This window comes from Panicum virgatum, chromosome 2N (assembly GCF_016808335.1).
Source record: "Panicum virgatum strain AP13 chromosome 2N, P.virgatum_v5, whole genome shotgun sequence".
Lineage (NCBI taxonomy): Eukaryota > Viridiplantae > Streptophyta > Magnoliopsida > Poales > Poaceae > Panicum > Panicum virgatum.
Genome location: NC_053146.1, coordinates 5,385,468 through 5,410,355, shown reverse-complemented (window position 1 = coordinate 5,410,355; position 24,888 = coordinate 5,385,468). Strand labels below are relative to the sequence as shown.

The 24,888-nt window shown below is 45.9% G+C and overlaps 1 protein-coding gene, 2 long non-coding RNA genes and 1 other non-coding gene across 5 annotated transcripts; 2 read left to right on the top strand and 2 right to left on the bottom strand.

Moving 5' to 3' along the window:
- Positions 1 to 6,086: 6,086 nt before the first annotated feature.
- Positions 6,087 to 8,202, bottom strand: LOC120659443 (protein MET1, chloroplastic-like). Its single transcript, XM_039937592.1, has 7 exons — positions 7,642 to 8,202; positions 7,426 to 7,532; positions 7,129 to 7,223; positions 6,923 to 6,999; positions 6,720 to 6,840; positions 6,578 to 6,637; positions 6,087 to 6,494 (listed from the first exon to the last, which is right to left on the bottom strand). The coding sequence occupies exons 1-7, from the start codon at positions 8,037 to 8,039 to the stop codon at positions 6,357 to 6,359; spliced, it is 996 nt and encodes a 331-aa protein (XP_039793526.1). The 5' UTR covers positions 8,040 to 8,202; the 3' UTR covers positions 6,087 to 6,356.
- A 480-nt stretch (positions 8,203 to 8,682) lies between these two features.
- LOC120663105 lies at positions 8,683 to 8,784 on the top strand. Its single transcript, XR_005670328.1, has one exon. It is a non-coding gene; the product is annotated as a U6 spliceosomal RNA (small nuclear RNA).
- Positions 8,785 to 11,398: 2,614 nt separating this feature from the next.
- On the bottom strand, positions 11,399 to 13,358 carry LOC120659442. 2 transcript variants are annotated; one of them, XR_005669025.1, is made up of 4 exons: positions 12,758 to 13,358; positions 12,325 to 12,569; positions 11,912 to 11,950; positions 11,399 to 11,835 (listed from the first exon to the last, which is right to left on the bottom strand). It is a non-coding gene; the product is annotated as an uncharacterized LOC120659442 (long non-coding RNA). The 2 variants fall into 2 exon arrangements; XR_005669024.1 differs by having other exon boundaries at positions 11,399 to 11,950; positions 12,758 to 13,357.
- A 1,444-nt stretch (positions 13,359 to 14,802) lies between these two features.
- LOC120659441 lies at positions 14,803 to 15,811 on the top strand. The gene is made up of 2 exons (XR_005669023.1): positions 14,803 to 15,532; positions 15,626 to 15,811. It is a non-coding gene; the product is annotated as an uncharacterized LOC120659441 (long non-coding RNA).
- Positions 15,812 to 24,888: the final 9,077 nt, after the last annotated feature.

The following is a 24,888-nucleotide window of genomic DNA, read 5'->3' as shown; positions in this document are numbered from 1 at the left end:
TCAAGCATGAATTTTCATCAACATACAGACCCCAACAAAATGGAGTGGTGGAGAGGAAGAACAAGACATTGATCACTCTTGCAAGAGCAATGTTGGATGACTATGGCATCTCACAAAGATTTTGGGCGGAAGCCATCAACACCGCATGCCATGCATCCAACCGAGTTTATCTTCACCGCTTCTTGGGAAAGACACCCTATGAGCTTCTCATTGGGAGGAAGCCCAACATCTCCTACTTCCGGGTGTTTGGTTGCAAATGCTACATCTTCAAGAAAAGGAAGCACCTAGGCAAGTTTGAAAGTAGATGTGATGTTGGTTTTCTTATTGGTTATTCATCAAACTCCAAAGCATATCGAGTATTCAATAGTGCTACAAGTAAGATTGAAGAAACTTGTGATGTGGAGTTTGATGAGACTAATGGCTCCCAAGGGGAAGTTTTCTCTTGTGATGATGTAGGTGATGAACCACTTCGGGAAGTCATGAAGAACATCACTATTGGGCAAGTCAAGCCAAAGGAGAAAGTAGAAGAGCTACAAGCCTCATCCACTCAAGTTGAAGGCACTTCCAAGGATGACTCAAAGGATGAAGACAAGTCTACACCATCACATCACCATGATGAGTCATCCGATGAAGAAGATGATGCCTCACCTCCTTTCCATGATGCCCAAGATGAACAAGTAGTTGAAGAACAACTTCAATTTGATGACATGCACATCACAAGTGAACAAGCCCAAGCTCAAGATTAAGATGACGAATCACTAGAAGAATCAATGTCTCAAGCACAAGAGAGGCTTACAAGAACTTCAAGAAATCATCCCATTGACTTGGTCATGGGTAACCCCTCTAGTGGAGTAAGAACTCGAAGACGTCAATATGCCTCTTTTTGTGAACATTACTCGTTTGTTTCTTGCTTGGAACCCACAAATATAGATGAAGCTCTTGAGGACCCGGATTGAGTAATAGCCATGCAAGAAGAGCTCAACAACTTCACCTGCAATGAAGTTTGGGTTCTTGAAGAACGTCCTCAAGACAAGAATATCATTGGTACCAAGTGGGTCTTCCGCAACAAACAAGATGAGCATGGTGTAGTGATTCGCAACAAGGCAAGACTTGTGGCAAAGGGTTTCGCACAAGTTGAAGGGTTGGATTTTGGTGAAACATTTGCCCCCGTTGCAAGACTTGAAGCCATCCGTATCCTTTTAGCGTACGCTTCACATCATAACATGAAACTCTTTCAAATGGACGTGAAGAGTGCGTTCTTAAATGGCTTAATTAATGAGTTGGTGTTCGTTGAACAACCTCCTGGGTTTGAGGACCCTAGATATCCTAATCATGTTTATAGATTGCACAAGGCGCTCTACGGGCTCAAGCAAGCGCCAAGGGCTTGGTATGAACGCCTTCATGACTTCCTTCTCAACAAGAGCTTCAAGATCGGGAGGGTGGATACAACTCTATTCACAAGAATCATCAATGAAGAGCTATTCGTATGTCAAATTTATGTTGATGATATCATTTTTGGTTCAACTAACCCCACTCTTTGCAAAGAATTTGGAGAAATGATGGCTAGGGAATTTGAGATGTCCATGATTGGTGAGCTCAATTTCTTCCTTGGATTTCAAATCAAGCAATTAAAGGAAGGGACTTTCATCCATCAAGAAAAGTATACAAAGGATATTCTCAAGAAATTCAAGATGGACGATTGCAAGCCGATCAAGACTCCAATGCCAACTAATGGACATCTTGACTTGGATGAGGGAGGTAAATCGGTTGACCAAACTCTCTATCGTTCTATGATTGGGTCGCTTCTTTACCTAACCGCATCTAGGCCCGATATCATGTTTAGCGTATGCATGTGTGCCCGCTTTCAAGCCAATCCTAAGGAATCACACATTAGTGCCGTTAAGAGGATCCTTAGATATCTCAAGCATACTCCTAGCATAGGCTTGTGGTACCCCAAAGGCGCTAGTTTTACACTTTTGGGATACTCGGATTCGGACTTTGCCGGATGCCGTGTGGATCGCAAAAGTACATCGGGTGGGTGCCACTTGCTAGGGCGTTCCTTAGTCTCTTGGTCTTCAAAGAAACAAAATTCCGTGGCCTTGTCAACCGCGGAGGCGGAATATATTGCCGCCGGGGCTTGTTGTGCTCAAATCCTCTACATGAAGCAAAGCCTCTTGGACTATGGTGTAGTATTAGATAGGATCCCGCTCCTTTGTGATAACGAGAGTGCCGTTGAAATTGCTAATAACCCGGTTCAACACTCTCGTACCAAGCACATAGATATTCGCCATCATTTTCTAAGAGATCATGTGGCAAGGAATGATATACTACTTTGTGGTGTTCGCTCCGAAGATCAATTGGCGGATATCTTCACCAAACCTCTAGATGAGAGCACCTTTTGTAGGTTGCGAAGTGAGCTTAACGTTTTAGATGCTTCTAACGTCATATAATTGCCTTGTCATATAGATGCATTTCATATGTACATGTGCTAGGGGCTTGTCTAACCTTGTCAAGATAGTGATGAACATGGGTCTTGCATGAGCCGGTGGTCTTGGTTTCGCTCATGGCATGAAGAATGGTTCATCATGAAGAAGCTTGCCGAGGGTTCAAACTTGACAAGATAGATTTAAATTTTTTGCAATGCATGTGCTTGTCATATAGAATGCATCCATGTTTAATTTCTAGCTTTGCATTGGCATTGCATCACGTTAGTAGCATCACAAGGGAGCAAATCACACTTCGAGAAAGATATTCATGCTAAATATGATATATCATCTCCACAAGAGTGATAAGATCAATATTGTGCTTTCATGCCTATTGAGCCACGTCCTATCGAACTTAAAGTTTCAATCTCCAAGTTCATAGGCAAAGTGGCTCATACATTTGGTTTTTTGTGTTTAAACCTCGCTTGGATATTAAATTGCCTATGTTTATGTAAAAGCTTGCGAGCACTTAGTATGAGTGTTTGAGGGGTGAGGTTGTCGCTCGAAAATGGTCCAAATTGAGTGTTTATGGCTTTGGTTTTGAAAATTTGGATCAGAAGTAGAGTTTGTAGTTCAGCAGAAATTTTCCTTAACCACCGGTTAAACCGACGCCCTGTTTTTATCTTGCATCAGTTCAACCGGTGCTTAAAGTCTTCGTGGCTCGGTTTCTGCATCATCTCTGGAACAACCTCCGTCCGTTACACCGATGGTCACCGGTGCATCCGATGGTTGGCGGATGAACCGACGCCTTTGCATCGGTTCAACCGGTGCTACTGCGTGGAGTCTTGGCCCTTGCAGCGTCTCTGGACCTTACTCCTGCCAATGCACCGACGCCCGTCGGATGTTCCGGTGCCTCATTAGCGGATCTTCCGGTGCCCCTGTTGACCACGTTTTCATCTCAGTCAGATCTGGTCAAAGTTACATCGGTGATTACACCGATGCTCTTTTCTCTGAACCATCGGATCTTCCGATGTCATTCCCTCAAAGATTTGTTCCTTCTATTGGGAAATTTGTACACGTCCACTCTGAATCATTTATGCATTGCAATTTCTTGATTCACTTAATTATTTTATTCTATGCACTCTGTTGCGCTTATGGGCTTCATTGCATTCTACTGATTACTTATGAACATGAGGCATTAACGAGTTCACTTCCACAGGTTTATGTTCTGTGGGCCCTACTTGCATTTCTAATTCTTTCAACTCATCTTAAGATTAAGCTGTTGATATGTTGCCTGCAGGCACTGGATCTTGGGTCTCTGTTGAAGACAATGCTGCAAAAGTTGTCTAAGCAGCTCAATGACCCACCATTCAATTTTATGATCCACAGTGCACCATTTGTGCTCTCATCATCCTGGCTGCCTTACGCACACTGGTTCCTCCAGATCGTGCCCCAGTTAAGTGTAATAGGCGGGTTTGAGCTTGGAAGTGGGTGCTACATCAATCCAGTTTTTCCTGAAGATGCTGCCAAGATTTTGAGGGAACTTGATTGTTCAACTTCAACCTAGCTGGTGGTTGGTATCTGATTGTTCGCTAAATATGAAAGAAAGCTATGTTCCACAATACTTTTCCTGGAAGCAAAAATAGCATGCTAATAATCCAAGTGGACAGCTAACATGATATGTAACAGCGGACCTTGTTTTGGAGGATGATCTGCTGGGGGTTTCATTAAAAATTATCTGAATCCCCTGGCAAATAGCTATTGTAAGGCCTGCATGCCTAGTGTTTTATTTTTTAAAATTTTGTGAGCCGTCAGGTTGATGACTGCATGTTGATTGTACAATTGGGTTAAAAACAATTTTCCAGATTAATAAATTGTTGATATCTTTCTGTCAATTCCTGGTGTGATGCATACGCAACTTAACTTGGGTTATCATATGATCCAATACGTATTCAGGTCATAGTATCCTGATAGTTAGCTTAAAGTGTAGTGAAGTGCATCTAGGCCGATAGATGCTAATGGTAAGTTTCGGTGATTAATGACAACCGTATGCGACTAACGTATGTTTTGAAGGAAATATTAATGATTAGTTAAGTCTCATATGGAATGTGAAAAGAGACCCCTCAATTCGGAACAACCATGCGTGCCAAGGACTCTTTTTCAAAGATTAAGGACCTTTCTAGTCTCAAGTGTCATAAGGAGATGAAAGACACTTGATTTAGATAGGATTTATAGTTTGGATGCCAGCAGATATCAAATCAGAAATCCCTATAGCATCGGTTGAACCGACGGTTCAGAATCAAAGCACCGGTGCATTAGATGTGCCTTGTTCCAGAGAGCGTGTTTTGGTGGACTTCAACTTCTCTTCAGCACCGGTTGAACCGACGGTTCAGAATCAAAGCACCGGTGCATTAGACGTCCTATGTTCCAGAGAGCTTGTTTGTGTTGGTCAGTGAAACTCTTCAGCACCGGTGCATTAGACGTCCTATGTTCCAGAGAGCTTGTTTGTGTTGGTCAGTGAAACTCTTCAGCACCGGTTGAACCGATGCCCCTACGGAGCATGCACCGGTGCATTGACGCAAGCCTGGATACTGTTTCAGAACCCCAACGGCTACAATTTGGACACAGAGAGACCGGTTGAACCGACGCCTCAAATCTGACACCTGTCGGTTCTTCCGGTGCTCACGGTTTTTCTGCAGTGGACTTTCAATGGCTATGTAACTCCTTCCACTCTATATAAGGGCACCCCATGGCTCATTTCAGTTGCCTTTGACACTCTGAATACTTGAGGCCACCCTTGAGAAGAAGAGAAAGTGCTTTGAGCAAACAAGAGAAGATCTAGCATTTCGTTTGTGCTTCAACCTTGAAGAATCCATCCTTTGCAAGTGTAGCAAGTGTGCTTGAGCTAGGGCCAACTGAGTGTAGGTCAAGTGAAGGCTTAGGAGCTTGTTACTCTTGGTGTTTGACGGCACCTAGCCGGTTTTGGTGATCGGGAGGTTCTTGGTGAGCTCTTAGTGTTTGTGGGAGCCCCAAGACAAGAAGATTGTATACGGTGTGAAGCTCGCCGTTCCGGAGATGGAGAAAGAACATTCTTAGTGATCACTTGCTCCTTGGTGAAGCAAGGGAGCTATACCCTTGTGTGGGTGCTCCAACGTGGATTAGGGGGGAGCGTCAACTCCTCGATACCACGGGAAAAAATCCGGTTGTCTCGTGTCTCTCACTTTTATTTCAAGCAATTAAATCCTTTTGTTGTTACTCTTGTCTTTGATTGCTTGTAGTTTGACTAGGACAACTTGCATGATAGTGTGATCTTTTGCTTAGGTTTTAATCTTGCTAGTGTGATATCTTTTAAGCAACATGATCATGATAGTGTGTTTACCTACCTAAGGACCTTGTGCTAGCATGCTCTAGTGACTAGGTTTCAAATTTATAGATTGAGCAATACTAGTCTAGGTTAAGGACTAGATAGAAATTTGAAAAAGTCTCAATTCAACCCCCCTTCTTGGGCCACGATCCTTACATGTAGCAACCTGATATTTTGTTTGGTTGAGGTTGGTATTCCTTGCTGTCAGGTGTTTGGTGAACCAAAATGAACTGAGGTTTTCAGACATTTTAAACTATCTGAAACCAAAAAAAAAACCAATTAAGCAACAACTTTGTCAATAGTTGGCTCATGTGTTCATCGAAAAATATGTTTGCCTTTTAGTTGATGCTTCACATATTTGGATGTACATACTGTATCTTCATCAAATGGTTAAGTACAAGTCTCACCAAGAATTGCTAAGCTACAGGTGTGAACTGCAACCTACTGACAGACCGGGGGACGAACTGTATGGGCATGAGCTTTGCACAGTAGGCTAGTGCAGTATGCAAAACTGCAAGACCAGAGAAGAGCGGCATTGCCCCCTGCTGCTACCACCATGTTTCAGTTGCTCACTTGCCGAACCTGAACAATGACTTGATAGCGTTGAGGGCGTTCTCGTTGATGAATGACTCGTCGTAGTTCTTAAGCAGGGGATCGAATTCCTCTGATTTCCTCAAGTTTTCGAGATCCGGGTCGGTGCGGATTCGCTGCAGGAAATCAAATTTGTGTTATTAGTTAGGAACTTATTGGTTCTCATGCAGCAAGCCGGCAAAAGAGCTAGTAGTAATACCTTAAAGTCTTCATAGCCTGATTTCAGGGCATCTTCCAACGCAGAAAGCCCTGCTTGTATCTGCGGAGGAAAGTTCATATGAGTATTCGGCAGCAGACATGCCTTGCATAGTGAGAGATCAGAGAACAGAGAAGTATCCAACCCGGTTGAGTTTGGAATAGGAGCAGGCAACATTGTAGCTGGCAATGGCAGCCTCGGTGCTCTCTGGTTTTGATCCCAATACCGACTCGAACTTCTCCAATGCCTCCTCATATTTCCCATCCCTGAAGTTTTCATAAGTCAAATGGATTTCAAATTGAAGCAATATCATGGCACGATGGACAACTCAATAATCATTTCACTGACTTGTACAGCCTGAGCCCCATGCGGAGGTCCTCTTCCCTCTGCATCTTCTGTGCCATCTTCCTCTGGTAGTTTTGCAACTGCGTGCAGTTTTCAGACATTGTCATTCATGAGCAAAAAATCATTGATCTATATATATGACTGTTCAGCGCACTTCTACAGATAGACCTGAAGATACAGAACTCATGCTTCTTGGTGCGTGTGCTCACCTGGATCTCTCTCACCCTGCCACTGACCACTCCAGAGTTCCTCTCAGCTCTTATGATCTCCTTCTCCGTGAGCTCACCATCACCATCCAACTTACCTGAACCCAATCAGCAATTAGCAGGGCCATTCAGAAAACAATTCTCAGTCACATGCATCTATGTTGCAAAGATGAACGAAGTAAAGATCCATAACTCATAAGCAACTAACTGTTCTACTTTAACTTGATGGTCCTATACTTCAGAGAGAGAAAAAAGATGGACAAATATTGCAAAATGGAGTAACTAGTAATTAGTTCTTACCAAACCTTCTCTCCATCTTCATGTAGAGAGGGCCGACCCTCTGACGGATGGAGTACATGGTCTGGCCGTACCCTGCCGCCGGCCAGATATCGTCCCCGAAGACGGCGCTGCGATCAGTTCATCGGGCACAGCGAAATCGTTTCTTGATCAGTTGATGCATTTAATGATCCAAAGGCAGGCAGGCGGTAGCAGTATCGCACGGCGGGACGGACCAACCTGGTGGCGAGCACCTTGTCGCCGACGGTGAACTGCCCGGTCTTGTCGGCGGCGGCGCCGGGGAGGATGGCCTCGACGTAGGTGCCGCCGTCGCGGCCCTTGGAGAACTTGAGCCCGTACGGCTTCTCGATCGTGACCTCGTACTCCTCGTACGGGCGCTCCTCCTCGGCCGCGCCCTCCGTCGGCTTGGCCTCCGCCTCCGCCTTCGCCTCCGACGACGCCCGGGCGACGGCGGCGGCGGCCCTCCGCGCGCCCCGCGGGAGCAGCCTCACGCCGCGGCCGCCGAGGGACGCCGCCGGGAGCAGCCGCGCATTGCTGCTGCTTCGCGGGAGGCGGGCGGGGGAGGACAGCAGCGGCGGCTGGTTGGCGCCCACCTGGTGAGCCAGCGCCGCCGCCATGGCTAGCTAGGAAGAAGCTTTGCGCGCGCGAGGTGCCTGCCGCCGCTCGCTCGAATGTTCTTCTCCGCTTGGCGGCTACGGGCCTTCTCCTCTTCTTCTTGGCGGATCTTGGTGGTGGTGCAGAGCCGCAGATGAGGAGGAGACGCTTCTGTGGCTCATCCTGGGCTATGTGGCGCCAAGAGCGCTATTGCTCCGGGGCGAGATGGAGGCCACACAGGCACACACCAACAAGAAGGCCACAGGGCGATCAAAATAGAGGCTGCCACCGCCCACGAAAGCTTTGTGAACCCACTTGTCAGCTACACATCTGTCTATGACATATGGGCCCCTACGTGCCCATCGAGAAAATAAGCCCATATATTATGTGGTCACGAAAATTGTCGAACTGGAAGGCCGGGGAGGAGGGTAACGGCCCACAGCCCAGTAGGATGGATGTCTGGATGGGCTGGGTTGTGCGTGTGATTTGCAAAAGCATGATTAGAAGCGGACGGTTAATTGTAAAATCACCCAATCCCACATACCGTTTGGATGTTGATCCGATGGCCCATATTGAAGTTTGCATGGTTTACACGAAGAAGTTGGTTCCCTAAAATTTTAGGTAATCACGGAGAGAAAGCCCAACTTATAAAGCTGGTAAAAAGTTGTCTCTTCGGGGACATCTAAGAAAATTAGGATGATACAGACAAAATTAGCATAGTTCTGCGCAATGATGATATGTGCAAATAGAGAAATAGTCCAATTTTTTTTACATTTGATGTGCAGTTCCCTTAGACCCTCCACAATGTGTGTATAGAGTGATGCCCAACACTCTCTTTCCATTTTAAGCACCACTCTACACACTACAGCTCTTGTGCCAAAGTGATACCTATCTTACCTCATGATTCTCGGCCAATTCCCCGGCCAAGGAAGCAGCCCACGTCACCAGCATTTTCCGGCCGTCGGATCGACCGGGCGAATGGTCCAGATCTTGCGTTCTCCGGTCATTTTGCGCAGAAGTACTTAAACTTCCTTGGAATACAACCCGCTGTCCACTCTCCACTCTCAAAAAGTTTTTCAAATAAGCCCTTAAACTTTTCTAAAATCAACCCGCAGTCCACCACACCTCCCGGCGGCCGCCACCGCGCGCCCCACGACCGGCCACCGCCACACGCCCCACGTGCAGGCCGCCGCCGGACACGCGCCGCTAGGCCTTGCCCACCGCCGGCCCGACCTCAATGGAGAGAGAGAGAATGAGAGAGAGGAACGGTGGGAGCGGATGGGCGCAGGCCAGCACGGCACCGCGCGTAGCTCTTCGCCAGGGGAAGGCCATGGAGGACCCATTCGGAGACGCGAGCGGCTCCGACCGCCGCATGCGCACCCAGGGCACTGAGGTGGTGGCGCGGTCCGCCGCGCTCGAGCGCCTCCGCGCCATCCGCGATGGTAGCGCCCGAGCCGCCGCTGTCGTCCAAGTGAAGGTCGACGCCCAGATCTACGACGCCCAAATCCTAGTATCTTGTATTCTTACCAATGGCAATCAGTTATTTGATGAGCAATTGCAACTGCGTTTGATTGCTGCGCGTTTACGGCCTAGAAAAAAGGAAAGAGATCAGCTATTCTCAACTATATCTCCGGACTCAAAGCATGAGTGGACGGAAAGCCTTGAGGAGCCGTGCGGCGTGGCCGTGGGTTTGATCGCGGATCGCTTGGTTATCCCTGTTGGCTTCTGTACTCATTAGCACGTACTTATACACAACGACATACATCAGAGGGGGGCCTTTGCTTTCGGGGGCCCGGGGCGGTGTGCTTGGATAAATTAATAATGATATCTATGTACAATTAGCCACCTAATTAATATACACATCCTGGGGGGGGGGCAATTTCTACTACTATCTCAAGAAGACGAGAACTTTATTGGGTGATCAAAACTAGTGACTAAGAGCATCTCCAAGAGTTTGCCATATTTTACTTGGCATATCTTGTGTTTTGCCAACTTCTAAAAAGATATGCCAAGTAAAAAAAACTTATCTCCAACAGTTTGACATAATTCACTTGCCAAATCCAGATCTAACTTACATCAGGAACCCTGAGAGAGAAACAAAATTATATTTATGCCCTTCCACATCTTGAAAATTTAAATCAGGAACCTTTCTCTATTATTTATTTCTTTTTTCACCCTCCCACCTGACTAGAAACCACGATGCCAACTGCGCGCCGCGCGCGTATATTTACGCGCTGGAGGCTGGTTTTTCCCAAATTGCCAAAAATTGCCAAGTCTTTTGCCAAACTGTTGGAGGAGTATTTTTAACGTTTTTACCAAAAATCAAAGATGGCAACTCGATTTGCCAAACTGCTGGAGATGTTATAACTAGACAGTATTCGCATCAAGCCTGATGCAATTTGGTACCTGTAAAATATGCGCGCTCTAGATTTGTGTTCTCTGTTCTTGCATGGTGGATGCGGTACAATAGGTTTGGACTTTTCCCTAACTAATAATTAGATAATACACGCATTGCGATGATTCATTTTTTTCCTATCAAGCTAGGAAACAATCCTAAAAACCAATTGTTGGAAAAGACGTCCATGTATATCGACTGGCTGTGTGAATTCCACGCTCAGCTCAAATGACATCCAGGAGATGTTCGTAATTTGATATTGAGATAATCAGAGTATCAGACTGAGAGCCGAACGGTAACACACAGTTGTTAACCTGTCCTCCTATCTAGTTTGACCACTAGCACGTACACAGTTTGCCCCCATTGGGCTCAGGGTTCGCAAGGTTGTGGAACTGCCTTGCACGAAGAGGGAGACACTGTTGGCTTTCAAGTTGAAATTCCATTCATCAAATGCTAGGCAAGAAGCTCAGTTCATCCACAACCACGCACATTCTCTCTATGTATCGCTCCATGGTCATTTTATATGCCTCCTCTTGTGTTCTATCGCATGAATTTTATATATGGGGGCGTAGGAGGGTGGAAGGAGTTAAGAAGCAGTGGTATCATGAGTAGGACGACAATTGCTTGGTTGATGGTCAATGATGAACTACTATGGTGTATTGGTGTGGTTGGACAAATTAATGATGTCCATGTTCAGCTATAGTCATTGACTAGAAACACATGCGCGGCTTTGCCGCGCCCACCGGTGAGTTGCCTTGTGATCCAAATAGATTTCTGGTGATTTTAATCAAATTTACAAAATAATAATAATATTTATAACACCAAATTTGTTTCGTTGAATTCATCATAATCAAATATTCTTTGTGTTGCTCGATTTGATTGTGTTATCACTGTGTACCACTGTCAATTCATGTAGCATGTGAAATTAGTCAATGTATTAATTGATAGCACTTAATTCTGAGGTGACAAAGGAAATAGCAATGCATGGTATATCAGAAAGTTGTCTGATAACTTTGTATGAGACTGTTTTGCTCTCGGGCAATTCTGTGTAAACATATCATTTCACTATATAGTAGAAATGGCACCAAATATAAAGACAACAAATGGTGCAGATTGAACCATTACAAAAACAGTATTTTTTCTAAGAAAGTAGGGTTTATATTACAATTTTGAAATATGAGCAACATTTGTATTGAATATTTTTTTTTAATTTGAAGGATCCCCATATGCTATGGGGTAACGGCATCTTACAAGGTATATTTGTACATCTGAGTCATAAGACATGCATATATATAATGGCAAGGAGTCTTTAAAAAAAACAATGGAAAGGAACGTAGAACATTTCAGATGGGAATTAAAATTCATAATCACCGAATGAGCAACTTCGGCGAGGTTATTGTGATGCTCGACCAAGTCTAGATGCCCTGCATAAATAGATATATATTATTATTCTAAGAATGTAAAGACAGCAAGAGAAGAGGCAATTTTCGACAACCATACCATTTCACATAATTAGCATGATCCATTGAGTAAATGCCCCTGGAAATTAGAATATATTCAGACTAACAGAACATCCATGTGTTTATTTATATATGACAAGATAGGTGATGAAAAGAAAAAAAATATGCACAGTGTTGCCATGTTTCTCAATTCTACTGTGGGTTTAGAACTTGCACATCATATGTATCTTTATACAATATAAACAAATAGTACCTGCTCTGCATATGTTGTGTTGATAACAGTCTTAATTAGATGGTCATTGCTACTATAGCAAGTAATAAAACATTATTTCTATGTTTCTTTTCCCCCCTTGGATTGTCCTTCTTGGGTTGCAAGCCTTAGACTCTCTCAGCATACCTTGCCTCTGCCGTAAGCAGTAATTACTGGAATATGAGCAAGTGGTTAGGCAGTACCTTAGCTTGCTTGCCCTGCAGGGGCTGCAGGAGCATGATTCGGTCTCTGCTGCTGCAGGAGGAACATCAGGTCCCCTTTCAGCAATTGCTCTTATCTTGATACGAATTTGACAATCAACATCCGTCTGAGGAAGATCCGCAACCAAATCTTCCGGAAACTCAACCTGGCTATCTTGTAGCTTATATTTTCTCAGTGCGCACCTATTTGCTAGAGCGCAATTGATCTTCTTGCATTAGTGTTACCTCTGAAAGCATATTATTTTCGTCAGATTTAACACAAGTATATTACCAGGATTATCAAATTTTTCCCATGCCATATAGCAGGATTAACAGAGCCTTCATTCAAGGTTGGCTCGACAACAGCAAGAGGCTCTTTGAGATGGATTGGAAAATGGTAAAGGCAAAGGGTGAGACGAGAGGTAGTTGAGTTTACCTTGTTTGCCGTCGCCGTGTCCATCGAGAGAGTTGAGTAGGGCTGCCCACGAGGCGATGATGAGCGAGCCGGAGAAGCAGTATAGCCACCTCTTCTTCCTGTACCGGTGGCCTCCACCCCCGCACGCTGTTCGTGCGTTGCCCTCCTCACGTCCTCCTCAGTCCTCCACAGGAGGGCCATCCGGGACCTTTGTGGCTGCCATGGGCGCGCGAGTGATGAGGCCCTGAATGGAGCGGTCGCCCCCAGATCCAACCACGGCAGGCGAGCGTGAGTCACCCATGTGCGGAGTCTGAGCAACGCCGCCAATCGCTCCACATGCTGCGACGCCCGTAGATGCGCTCGATATGTGGCACGGGCAGGGGAGAATGAGGTCAGGTCAGGATCGATTGCAGGTACTCGGCGGAGGGCAGCAGTTCGTGCTGGATCCTGCAAGCGGAGGGAGGCGCAGTAGGCGGAGGGGCATAGGGCGCCGGCCGGCGGCCGGCGGGGAAGGCGAGCCTGGGAGGCGGGTTCGCGAGGCTTCTCGAGCGCTGCGGATTTGTGGCTTAACAGGCAGAGATCCGATTAGGTCCGTATCGGACGGCCTGCGTCACGAGTTGGCCCGATCCGATGGTTTGCGGTCTAACGGGCGACGTGGCCCTATCCGTTAGCTCGCTTTTGGTGTAGGATTCGTAATATAGAGATTAATATACGCATCGGGACAATTTAATTTGTACCATTGTCATTTATAGCTAGTATACAAAGTATAACAGGTCTTTCCAAGTGGTTAAATAAATTTTAAGAGAGCAAAATAATTAATTAAAAAGCATATGTTTTAATTAGTCAACTAACCTAGTTACTATGTACTTAGTAGATTGCAGCTACACCGAGCATGCGATTCAGGAAATGCAAAATTTAGGGGTTCTCAAGTGGCCTTTTAGAAACCCAATGGCAACATATTAAAGGGAGTCTCTACATAACGAAATCTGCTCCATAGGATCTGGCGTCTTATTTGGCCACGTCGCTGGCCGTTCTCTTCCGTTGGATGTTGATCGGACCATCCACAGTTGCAGGCAAATTACCTAGCGTTTCTAGACACTTCGTCCCGATTCCTGAGTGTGCGCCGCTGCCGCCGTTGTCCACCTACCCCCTCGCCGGCGCACGAGGAGCTCTCCCAATCCTCCTCACAAGGGCCATGGACCCAATCTCGTCTCGCTTTCATCACTCTCTCCAGCTAGTGCCATCCGCACTGGAATCTTTTTCTCCCATCTAGCTGACACTCCTCCCCACTCATCCACAAGCACCTTCCATTCCCCCAGCAGTTGCCGGTCGATATTCTCCTGCCAGCTGCAAGGTCCGTCGTCATCCACACCTGGCTGGTGATTCGTGAAGGAGCCGTGGTGTCTGCGCCAGCGCAGCTCAAGGCTCTTGCGTCGAAGAAGGTGAGCCGCACCAGCCTGCACTGCAAATAGCGGCCCTTGGGGCCTCTGTCACCACAGAGCACGACTGGTAGTGCCCCTACAGCCAGAGCGGTGGTCAACATGTACGACGCCCAATAACTGCTTGAGGAAATGCCCCAAAGGCTCTAAGGTAAAGGTGCTCACTGAAAGTTGGTGTTTGGAGGAGTTGTAGCCCAGTAGGACCTGCCAAACATAAAAATACGACTTCGATTCAAGAAGGGATCACATAAGTTTGTTGTGAAAATTATGGTTCACTTTGACCCATCTTTTCTATCTAAAACTACATATATAATTTTCAATTTATCCCTAATGCTTCATAATTTATCCCAAGCTACTGTAAAATTCTTTTATATGTTCAATACAAAACTGCTGGCTATTCCTGCATGTTCAGTCCTCGTGCTAACTCTTGCTCTCAAGTTTAATTTATGCTATCTTTGCATTTTAATTCTGTACAAACTACATATATTTCATATGCATTCTTGATTGCCTTTTTGGCAGTTGTCTCGGGTGTGATGAGGATTTTAAATCAAATTAGCTCTCCACTTGTCAGTATCTAGCAAACTTTCTCACGTGCATAAGCAGATGCTAGGTTAAAATTTCGTGTAAGAGCCAATTTTGTACTTGAAAGTGAGTTTCTTATACTGATGTTTTTTGCCCATGGCTAGAAGTGCCTTGATTGGTTCAAAGCAACTGGTTAGTCAGTGCCATATATCAGCTTGATTGCCGATCCGCTTGGCTGCAGCATCTAATGTGGCACCCATTTGGTTGTGTCGTCATGAAATTATCTGCAGGCTTTTGAACAGGCTGTGGCCCATGCATAGATTGTTGTTCCATTTCTTTGTCTGTGAGTTAAGGGATTGTAGTTGACAAGTGGTTTGCAGTTTCCACAAATCATGAGCTCAACCACTTCACGATGAATTATTAGCTTTTTTATCAACCAATTGTGCACCATGGAGAATACCAAATCGGTTAGTGCACTGCTTTCTTAGGATTTGACTAACACATGTTGAGTATTTACAAGCAGCCAAATATTGCCAAAGCCACCAAGGTCAAGCTTGAGTTCTTGCCACATCAAATTGGAGGTATTGGGCTTACTGTCATATAGCATTGCCAAACTTGAACTTGGGAAATCAGCCTTTTCTGGTCGGAGTAGCCTTTTGAATATTGCATCTATTATTTCTATGCATAAGGTATTAATTGTCAACCTTAGTTTTTGGCACAGGAAATGATCATTATCAGCTTGAGAACCTCAATGCCCACAATGAAGGTTTTGGTTCTTGACTCCAGATGACCTAATTTGAACTCAGTTGTCGGCTTCCCTGCTCGCAAAAGCTGTGTATAATTATGAGTCATTATCTTTGCTTGCTTTTAGACTTTAAACATAATCTAGCTAAATTGTTTACAACTTGTTTCTTCTTTCCTTATACAGCCTCACCATGGAAGAATATGGAGAACAGTCGAGAACTAGAACAGCAAGTGGCATGATGTTGACTTCGCCAATAAAACTTCAATGAAACAATATAGCTTCTTGAGATGCTCAATTGAAATTCCAAAGTGTGTATCAGAGTACTTTTGCAGGAAATAGGCATACTCGTGACTTCTGGATGGTTGATCCACTATAACAGCTTCTTATGTAAATGCTGCTTGAGGATTTCATGCCCTTCCATAAGATTGTCATGGCATTTGCTCAAAGCTAAAATTTTATACGCGTTACGTTTATAGTACTTGTTGATCTGCGGTTGAAAAAGCAGAGACAAGTAGAAGACCGGAATGCATTTCCATACTATGTCTCGGCTAAGCTAATTTACTCAGAGGGTAACCAAACAGCAAGACAAATAAAAAAACTCTTATCCTGTTACAAATAGGAATATATCAAAATCTGGCATTAATCACTCATGTATATGTTATACGTTGTACCATTTTTATGCTCATCAAAGGGTTGAAGCTACAAAGCTGAAGTAACACGAAACACTGGCCAGATTCCGAATGGAGCGGCAACGCCGCGCCAAGAGTTCTAGTACTTTCTAAATGAACCAACGATTGCGTCTATAGCGTCTCCAGCTACTGAGCAGACTGTGCTAGCTAATGTACTAGAATTGACTGGAACAGCTCAACCGGACGGCCATGGGAGGAGCGAGAGCGACTCACTCCACGAAGGCATGCTGCGGGCACACCTGCAATAACAACTTTGCAGTTGCTTTCACGCTCCATGCCCCGCATGGAAGGCATAAGCAGGTGGTGCTCCTCAAACTCTGCATAATCCTTGCCCTGATGCCTCTCAATCCCCAACATGCATATGTATTTTTGTCAGACGCGTCTCATTCTGCTGCATCTCGACCTACCCACAACCATAGATATATATTTTTTTTTTCTACAAATAGTTATTACCACATGGAGGTGTGGTAGAATTTCCTGTTGGCATCATGGAATCTGTAGGTCTGGGACTGGTGGACACAGTGGAAAGAGCTAATAAATATAAGAAGCGGATGCTAGCTTGCGTTAAAGGACAGTTGTTTGGTTGATGAATGAAGATGAAATAGTACATTAAGGTGTGTTAATGTGGTTGGACAAATTAGTTACCTGATTAATATACTCATCGTCATAAAGGGAGAGACAATTTCTACTACTGCGTTGAGAATTTTGTGTGACCCAAACCAGTTAGGTGACCACTACGGGAAACCGGTAATTCGCCGTGTGCCTAAGAGTTCGCCGTGCGCAAACCATCGGGCACACGGCGAAGAGAGCCTTTGCCGTGGGCCAAACACAGAACACACGGCCAAAATAAATCACACGGCGAAAGGAGGCTTCGCCGTGTGCTCTAACCTCAGCACATGGCAAACCGATTTCTTTGCCATGTGCCAAAGACCGGCACACGATAAAGATAGCGCCACGTGGCCCGACGTTCACGGCTGGTCAACACCGTCATATTTTGCCGTGTGCCTCCGTTAGGCACACGGCGAATCGACCTCTTTTCCGTGTGCCACATGGAGGCACACGGCAAACATAGCGCCGCGTGGCCCGACGATCACGGCTAGTCGACGCCGTCATATATTTGCTTTGCATTGCAACATTGTCATGAACTATTGTAGCACCAAATGCAAAGCGCAACAGGCAGCGTACGAGGCGGCGTTGGCCGAAGAGAGGAGGATACGACAAGAGAACGAGCAGAAGTAGGCGGCCGAGATGGCCCAGATGTACAACTACATTCAAAGTCTTTCTGTCCAAATGGGTAATCCCATCCCAGCCTTCCCTGTGGCTCCTGCTCCTACTACTCCTCCCGTGAGTATCTTGAAAACCCTTTAGTTTCTTTTGAAGTATTAGATACTTAGAGAACTTTAGACTTAGAGATTGTGACTTATATTACTCACTTTACGATTTAGGGGACCTACATATTTAGACTTGTTTAGATTATAACTTGAGAACTTGGTTTTTCTCTCACCTGCAATTTACTGTCTTACATTTTTTGCAGAATCTATCGGGGGCATCGAATATGCCAGACTTGTCGCCGGGCATCTCACCGACGCTCCCACAACAGTTGTTCCCACCTCAGTTCGGCGGCCCACCACCGTTCGACGGCCCACCGCAGCCATAAACTTGTTTATTTCAATATTTATGGACTTGTGAACTTCTGGATATGTATTTGTGAACTTATGGATATGTTGTGAACTTGTAGGACTTTGCATTGTACTTCTGGATATGTTTGCAGTTATTTGTGGCTAGTCGTGATATATAGTTCCTATGATGTTTGTTGTGATATATATGTGATATGTAATGCCTGTGATATATATGTTGTGATATGGGGTCCTTCATACGTGAAAAACAAAAAATAGGATTTGTTTGGTCACTTTGCCGTGTGCCAGGGACTAGGCACACAGCAAAGTGACCATTTGGCCAGCCATGGACATCAAGTTCGCCGTGTGCCAAGACCGGGCACACGGCGAACTGACCATTGTTCGCCGTGTGCCAGGGAAAAGGCACACGGCGAACCTAAACACTTTGCCGTGTGCCAAAGCACTGGGCACACGGCGAAGAGCTCTGCTGCTGGGCCCCGCGTGACCAAGTTTGCCGTGTGCCTATCCAGTTGGCACACGGCGAAGTGGGAAATTTCGCCGTGTGCCTACTTCCTGGCACACGCGAAGTCTACTGTCACGCCATTAGCTCGTCCTCACGACGTCAATGTTTTTTTTTGCCGTGTACCCTTGGATACACACGGCGAATGTGTTTGCCATGTGCCCGATAAATGGCACACGGCAAACTAGGCCTTTGCCGTGCCTAGCGTTGCCGTCGGGGGTTCGCCGTCGGCCACCGACGGCGAAAACTTCGCCGTGTGCCTACTAAGCCTTTGCCGTGTGCTTGGTGCACACGGCGAATTAGCCAATTCCGGTAGTGCGCTAGATTGGCAGTTGCAGTCCCACTAAGCTTGAAGCAATCAACAATTTCGAATTTGCAAATTAAAATTCATGCTCTAAAGTCCAGATTAGTGCTCTCTGTTGTTACATGGTTGATGCGGTATAGTGGCTTAGGAGATTAATGGCTTATGATAAATACTTCCGCCCACGTTCATATGTGTAACAATTCAAAAATTTGAGAGCAAATAAAAATTTGGAGCTTACACGTGGGCCCCACATGTCAGTCTCTCTCCCCCTCTTCTCCCTGTCTTCTCCCTGTGCGGCACAGTGTGCAGTAATGGCGTCCGACGCCTCCCGAAGCTCCCCGCTGTGTCATTGCCGTCGTGGAGGCCGATCCCGGTTTCCCGGCCGTCGAGCGACTCCAAGTCGACCACGCTCCTCTCCCGAGCTCGCCACCTACCTCGCTCCCTCCTGCGCCTCGCCTTCGTCTCCTTCTCCTCCTTGAGCTCGCCATGGACGGCGTTTGAGCAAGCTCACCATCTCCACCCGAATCCGCGAGCTCCGCTCCACGGATTTCAAATCCACCGCAACCAAAGCTCGACAACCTTCCTAGCTTCCTCCTCGACCCCTCCTTCACGAGCCCCCTTGACCAGAGCACCGGGAATCCTTGATTTCGCGGCCGCCGGTCACCAGTGAGCTCGAGCTCCGCCTCAACGCCGACAACCCACCTCCGACCACCGTTTTCTTCGCTTGACGGCTGAAATTGTCCCTAGGTGAGCCACTGGTGCTCATGCTCTCCACGTTCCTTCGCATTCGCGAGGTTTCCACGCTCGTTCTCGACCACGCCGCCGCCGGCCGAACTGCTTCGCCGCCACCGCACGCTGAGTGCCCCGCTCGCGCCGCCCCCCTCCACGTTAGCGCGAGCATCGGCGTCGCCCTACCCTACTGATGCTTACCCCGCCTCGCGCCGCCGCCGCCGGCGCAAGCGCGCCACCGCCTCCCCTGCCCTAGCGCCGCCGCCGACGCGACTGCGCGCCGCCGCCACCGCCTCTGCGCCACCCCCGCGCCGCACCGCCACCGCGGGTCTGAGCACGCGAGCCAAGGGCCCCGCCGCCGCCCTGCTCGCCGTCGGCTGGCGCCGCCGCCGCAGGCCCTCGCCCCCAGCGTCGCCGCGAGCCGCGCGCCTAGCTTGGCCGCCCCCTCTCTGTTTTGTTTCCCTAGCCAGTGGGACCCACGGGTCAGGGGTTAAGGGGGGAGTTTTCTTTTATTTTTATTTATTGTTCATTTCGGCTGTGATTTTTAAATTCCATATAAATTCAAGGAAAAATGTGAAAAATATGAAATAAATTTTGTTGGATTTGTTAGAGTAAGATCTATGGAGAAAAAATATCCACAGTGGTAAAATGACCTTTTTAACCCTGAAATAATTTTGATTGTGTTTAGTCTTGCTTAATTAATTTCTATAGATCTGTTAATCTAAAAATTATGAAATTTTTGCGGTAGTTTACTTTAAGCATGAGTGATCCACCATAAAATTTTCATACTCATAGGACCTAGTTTAGTATATGAATATAATATGTAACGAAACTTAAATATGTGTATAGGTATAATAATATTTATTTTACATATAGATTTTTATACAAATTATAAGAGGCAAATAATAATGTATTTGCTAGTCATATTTTATTTTATAGTAAATCATGCTCTAATTGATAATTTGGGCTCTAATTGTTCCTAGCACTTAGGGTTAAAGTTAATTATCACCATACCTGCGTCATTTTATGTAAATTGTTAATTTGTTTAATGTTTATCTTCTAGTGGCAAGGTCATGTTGGTGTTTACTCATTGTCTCATATGCATGGCATTTACACATTGTCTTATGTGCATACATATAGAATCCGCGACCGAGGAAGTCGTGTATGAGGTGATCGCGGAGCCGCAGGAGCAGACGGAGCCAGCCCCGCAGGAGTTTCGTGACGACCCGGCTCAAGGCCCAGTGGACCCTAGCTCTGAGCAGCAGCCCGCAGGCAAGCCCCGGTGCACATCCTATGCTTCAATTTATGACATCTATATATGTTTCTATTATTTGTGCATTAGGTTTAGGAATTATTTGGAACTCTAGTTGCATGATCCCTAGGTTCCTTGTAGTTATACTAGTATGTATAGGACGATAGAAATGCTATGCTTAATAAGATCTCGGTAGAAGTCGAGTGATTTCTGGTCACTCGCGAGATATAGGATGTATCGTTATTTTGAGTATATGGAATAATGGAATAGGTTGGAGAAAGAAAAGAAAATGGAGACCGGGCGGGAAAACCCTAGCCCGTCTGTGTCGATTAAGGACCGTTCGTTGTCTGGTCCTGTGATCGAGTTTGAATTGTACTAACTGCATGCCGGGAGTAGGAGGTAGTCGAAACCGGTAAGTCGAGTACTGCCTTGCTTCGAAAGTACAGGAACCCGCACCCAACTCCTGGGGCGAGTCGAGTAGTCGCGGAGAAGTGGGATGCATATGTTTACTTTTGGTGGTCTCACGTTGAGCTCGGCTGACCATATGTCGTTGGGCTGGTTCCTGTAGTTCGAGGCGGGGAGAGGAATGGTTGGCATGTATATTCCAACGGGGCAAATACGTGCCGTGTTGGTTAGGTCCACCTTGCAAGGTTAAATCGGATCGATCCGCCGTACGTCGCATCTCGGATATGAGCACCTTGATCACAACACTGCATCGTAGTAATGTGATGGAATTTTAACGTATATGTTGAATGAAATGTTAAGATTACTAATTGATCTTCTATTATGTTTGTTTTAGAAAGGGTTCTGCAAATGCCTAGAGGATATTAATTTATATAGAATGTGAGCTAAAATATTGAAAGTAAGGATCCACCTTTAGACGCTTTTCTACAAACAACCCACAGCCAAAAAGCCGTGCATGTCTAGATAATGGGCTATGTATACCCATAGTCGGGTAAGTCTTGCGGAGTATTAGTATACTCAGGGTTGTGGCTCAAACTATTTCAGGTCAGGATGAGATAGACTTCTGCCGTTGTTGTGCTAAATTCATCCAGCTTGGCGCGGTTGGTTGGGAGGTGGCAGGACCAGATGTTTAGCCCTTGCTAGTTACAAAATCACACACCCGTGGGCTGAGTGTGTGATTCGATACTGCGCTTCATGTATTATAGTCGTCAGGTTTCCTATATCGGACTTTGTTTTAAAATAAAGTCTCTCTTGTATATTGTTATGTACTCAAACCAGGTTTGTAGAACTTAATGTACTCTACTCGGTATTGTAATCGTATTTTTATGTACTCATCATGTTTGTACTGCCTGCGCTCACCTTCGCGTGGGACTACTAGTGTTTGTTTCGATCGGAATGTCGGTTTCGAAAGGACTGTCAAATTAAACCGTTAAGCCAAATGTGCCTGATGTGTTCAAATGATGGCCATTTAGCTTAATTTGAGTTTTAATTTGGCGGTTCTGTTACAATATGAAGGAAAAAGTCCTGTCAATTTGCTTTTTCTTTTCTAAATATGAAAGAAAAAAGTCTGAGAAGATTTCAGATTTTCCTACCTAGGAATTAATCCTTCAACAAATTTCTCAAAAAGACGTCCAGATCTGGAATCTCCCGCTGTTTCGATACGGCTTGTGTGATTTCCACACACAGCTCGCTCAGATGATGTCTCCATGAGAGTCGTAATTTTGTTTGGAGATCAGGTCAAGAGACGAACGGCAACGGTTTGGGACCGCAACCTCCGAAGGACAGGTACCCGGAGGTTGAGGGTTCGCACATGATCACGGTTAAGATGCGCCAAAAACCTCCGAACGATGCCTTATGACATAACAGCCATATTGCATAACACATTTTGATGCAAGATGGACAATTCCGAGCCCTCGCTAAACCTTCGAAGCGGACTTTTGAGGATCGGGGCAAGCCAATGCACCGCGGGAAGCTTTGCAAAAAGATTGAAGGTGGTCAATGCGAAGGAGGGTCAACACCGGAGGTTCGCCTAAAGTCCGGAGTCACGAGGACGGCGTGGCGCTGCGGGCCCAAACACGTGAAGGCTGCGGGCCATAGTAGATTGCGTGTCGTAAACGTAACTCAGCTGACAGACTCACGCTAGAGGTGTGGGTCAAGTAAAAAGACCGTGACATCCTTTGCGGTGATATAATCTAAGATTTAGACAAGGGTAGCGATGTAAAATGACCCGAGGGTCGGGGGATATAAATACCCCCGATTTTCCTACAGTAATAACATTTTAATCATCGGTGAATTATACTCTATATATTCTTCCGAAGGTCTTGAAGCTCTTGTTTTTCCTTTACTTTCTGTTCGGGTAATCAGCGAAGGACCCAACTACAGTGCCCACTGTGGTTCTAACTCGAGAAACAACCCCGATGGCCCCCACAAAAAGAAAAGCCACCAACCAGAACACCTCCGAGCTCAAAGCTTCCAACCTCCACAACATCCCAGTCCAGCAAGTCACAGTTCCGACAGAGCAAATCCTCGCTCATCCGACTGAAGCGGAGAAACATGCTCAAGCCCAGCGCGCTCTGCAAGAAAAGAACAAAGCAGCCTTGGTCAATTCGGACCCAGAAGACACTGAGGATGACGAACCTCCGCTTCCTCAACAAGATGAATACACACAAACAACTCTCAAAATCAAAGCTCTTGAGAGGCACAAGGCAAAGAGCAATGTACCAGGCAAAGAAGTTAGCCGAGGCTAAACGCAAACTCGCCAAAATGCAAGTCGAAGTCGAACAACTTCAGAAAGCCTGTGAAGATTCACAACCTCAGATACCACATCATGTCCAGGAAGAAGCCTCTCACCAAGCCGAAACTCAAGCAAAACCAACACCATCATCATTACCAAGCAAACTCACCCTTCGATCCAACCTCTCCACTTTCAGCAGCGCTGCAGTTAGCTCCTTGGCCTCTCTGCTAGTTTGAACCTGTCCTCCTTTCTAGTTTGACCACTAGCACACAAAAGATTGTGGATCGGCCTTGTGCGTTGAGGGAGGCACAGTGGCAGATGAAGTTGAAATTCCATTCCTTGATGCGCCTCAGTCCTCTCATGGTTGCTGTCTGGGAGAACCTAAGAATTCCTTCCAACCCATGGCAACAATTGCAACCAACACAAACCCATACAATAGTAGTAGGAGTAGCAGCATATTGCATATATGACTATTGTCGTCAAATATTGATACTGCTAGCACTGTCAAGGACAATGGTACTGCGTTCGCATCTCTTTTAGAATGAGAAATAGTTTGGTTTTATTGCCTCCGAAGGGGACATGCATGCAACCAATGTGGTCGCTCACATCTGCGTGGTCAGTAATTGAGGAGGATGAGTTATTGCGCTACTCTTATCTTGACATCACATGGAAAAAAATTGTGTCCCTGCATCAGCCATCAGGTGAGGTCTACGGCAATATTTGGTGGAAAATCTTAAGAAAGTTGATCAAACTAGTCCTCAATCTGTGCATACACACATGCTAATCATAGGTGTATAGCAACTCCGATTTTTATAATGTGAAACTATGCCGACTTTGCCTACAAAACCCTCGTACGAGTGGATAGAAAAGGGTGTCCAGGAACACAGGCGACTAGCGTTCCTTGTATCCCAAGGAAACTACAAACTATGTACCATGCATGCAAACATAACAAATATCAAAACCAAGGAACAACAACATGACATGGTCATGCCAAAACTTTTATCAGCCAGCCAAATTAGAACATGGCCTTAACCGTATTCTAGCTAATTTACACATGGGCAAGGCCAAATTTTGGTTTGGTTTGCCACCAAACAGTCTGGGGAGAGGAGAAGCTGCCGCTTGTCCCTTCGTTTTTGTGAAACAGAAAAGCAGGGAACCGACCAGATGCCAATTAAACTTTCAGGATCGGAGTCCCATCCTCCTACTTAGGCAGGCAGACGGTCCGTCTCTCCCGCACCCCACACAGCAAACCCCCATCTCCTCCATTAGCTCATCCCTAATTCTGAAGCTTAATTCGCTAACAGTGCCCAAGAATGTATTAACAAAGTTTTCACTCACATTTTTCCCTATATGCATGAAGTCAAAATTATGACGCAACATTAAATCTTTCCAATAGGGAAGTTTGAACCAAATCTCCTTCTGATAACGACTACTAGATCCCCTTCCTTGCGTCTCTTGCTTGCTGGTTTCTTTCTGGATGGATCCTTACCAAAAATTGTATTAAGATCTTTAGTGCAATCCAATATTTCCTCTCCACTAAGTAGAATAGGTGCTGGCCTAAACTCAGTAGCACCAAACTTATCAGCATCAAACCTAAATGGGGGCTTTTCATGCAAGAACCTATGATGACCCATATAG

Coding starts and splice junctions, on each gene's coding strand:
- LOC120659443 (XM_039937592.1), bottom strand. CDS start 8,039: ATGGCGGCGGCGCTGGCTCACCAGGTGGGCGCCAACCAGCCGCCGCTG. Junction 7,000..7,128: donor GCAGGGTGAGAGAGATCCAG/GTGAGCACACGC, acceptor AACTGCACGCAG/TTGCAAAACTACCAGAGGAA. Junction 6,841..6,922: donor ATGGGGCTCAGGCTGTACAA/GTCAGTGAAATG, acceptor TGAAAACTTCAG/GGATGGGAAATATGAGGAGG.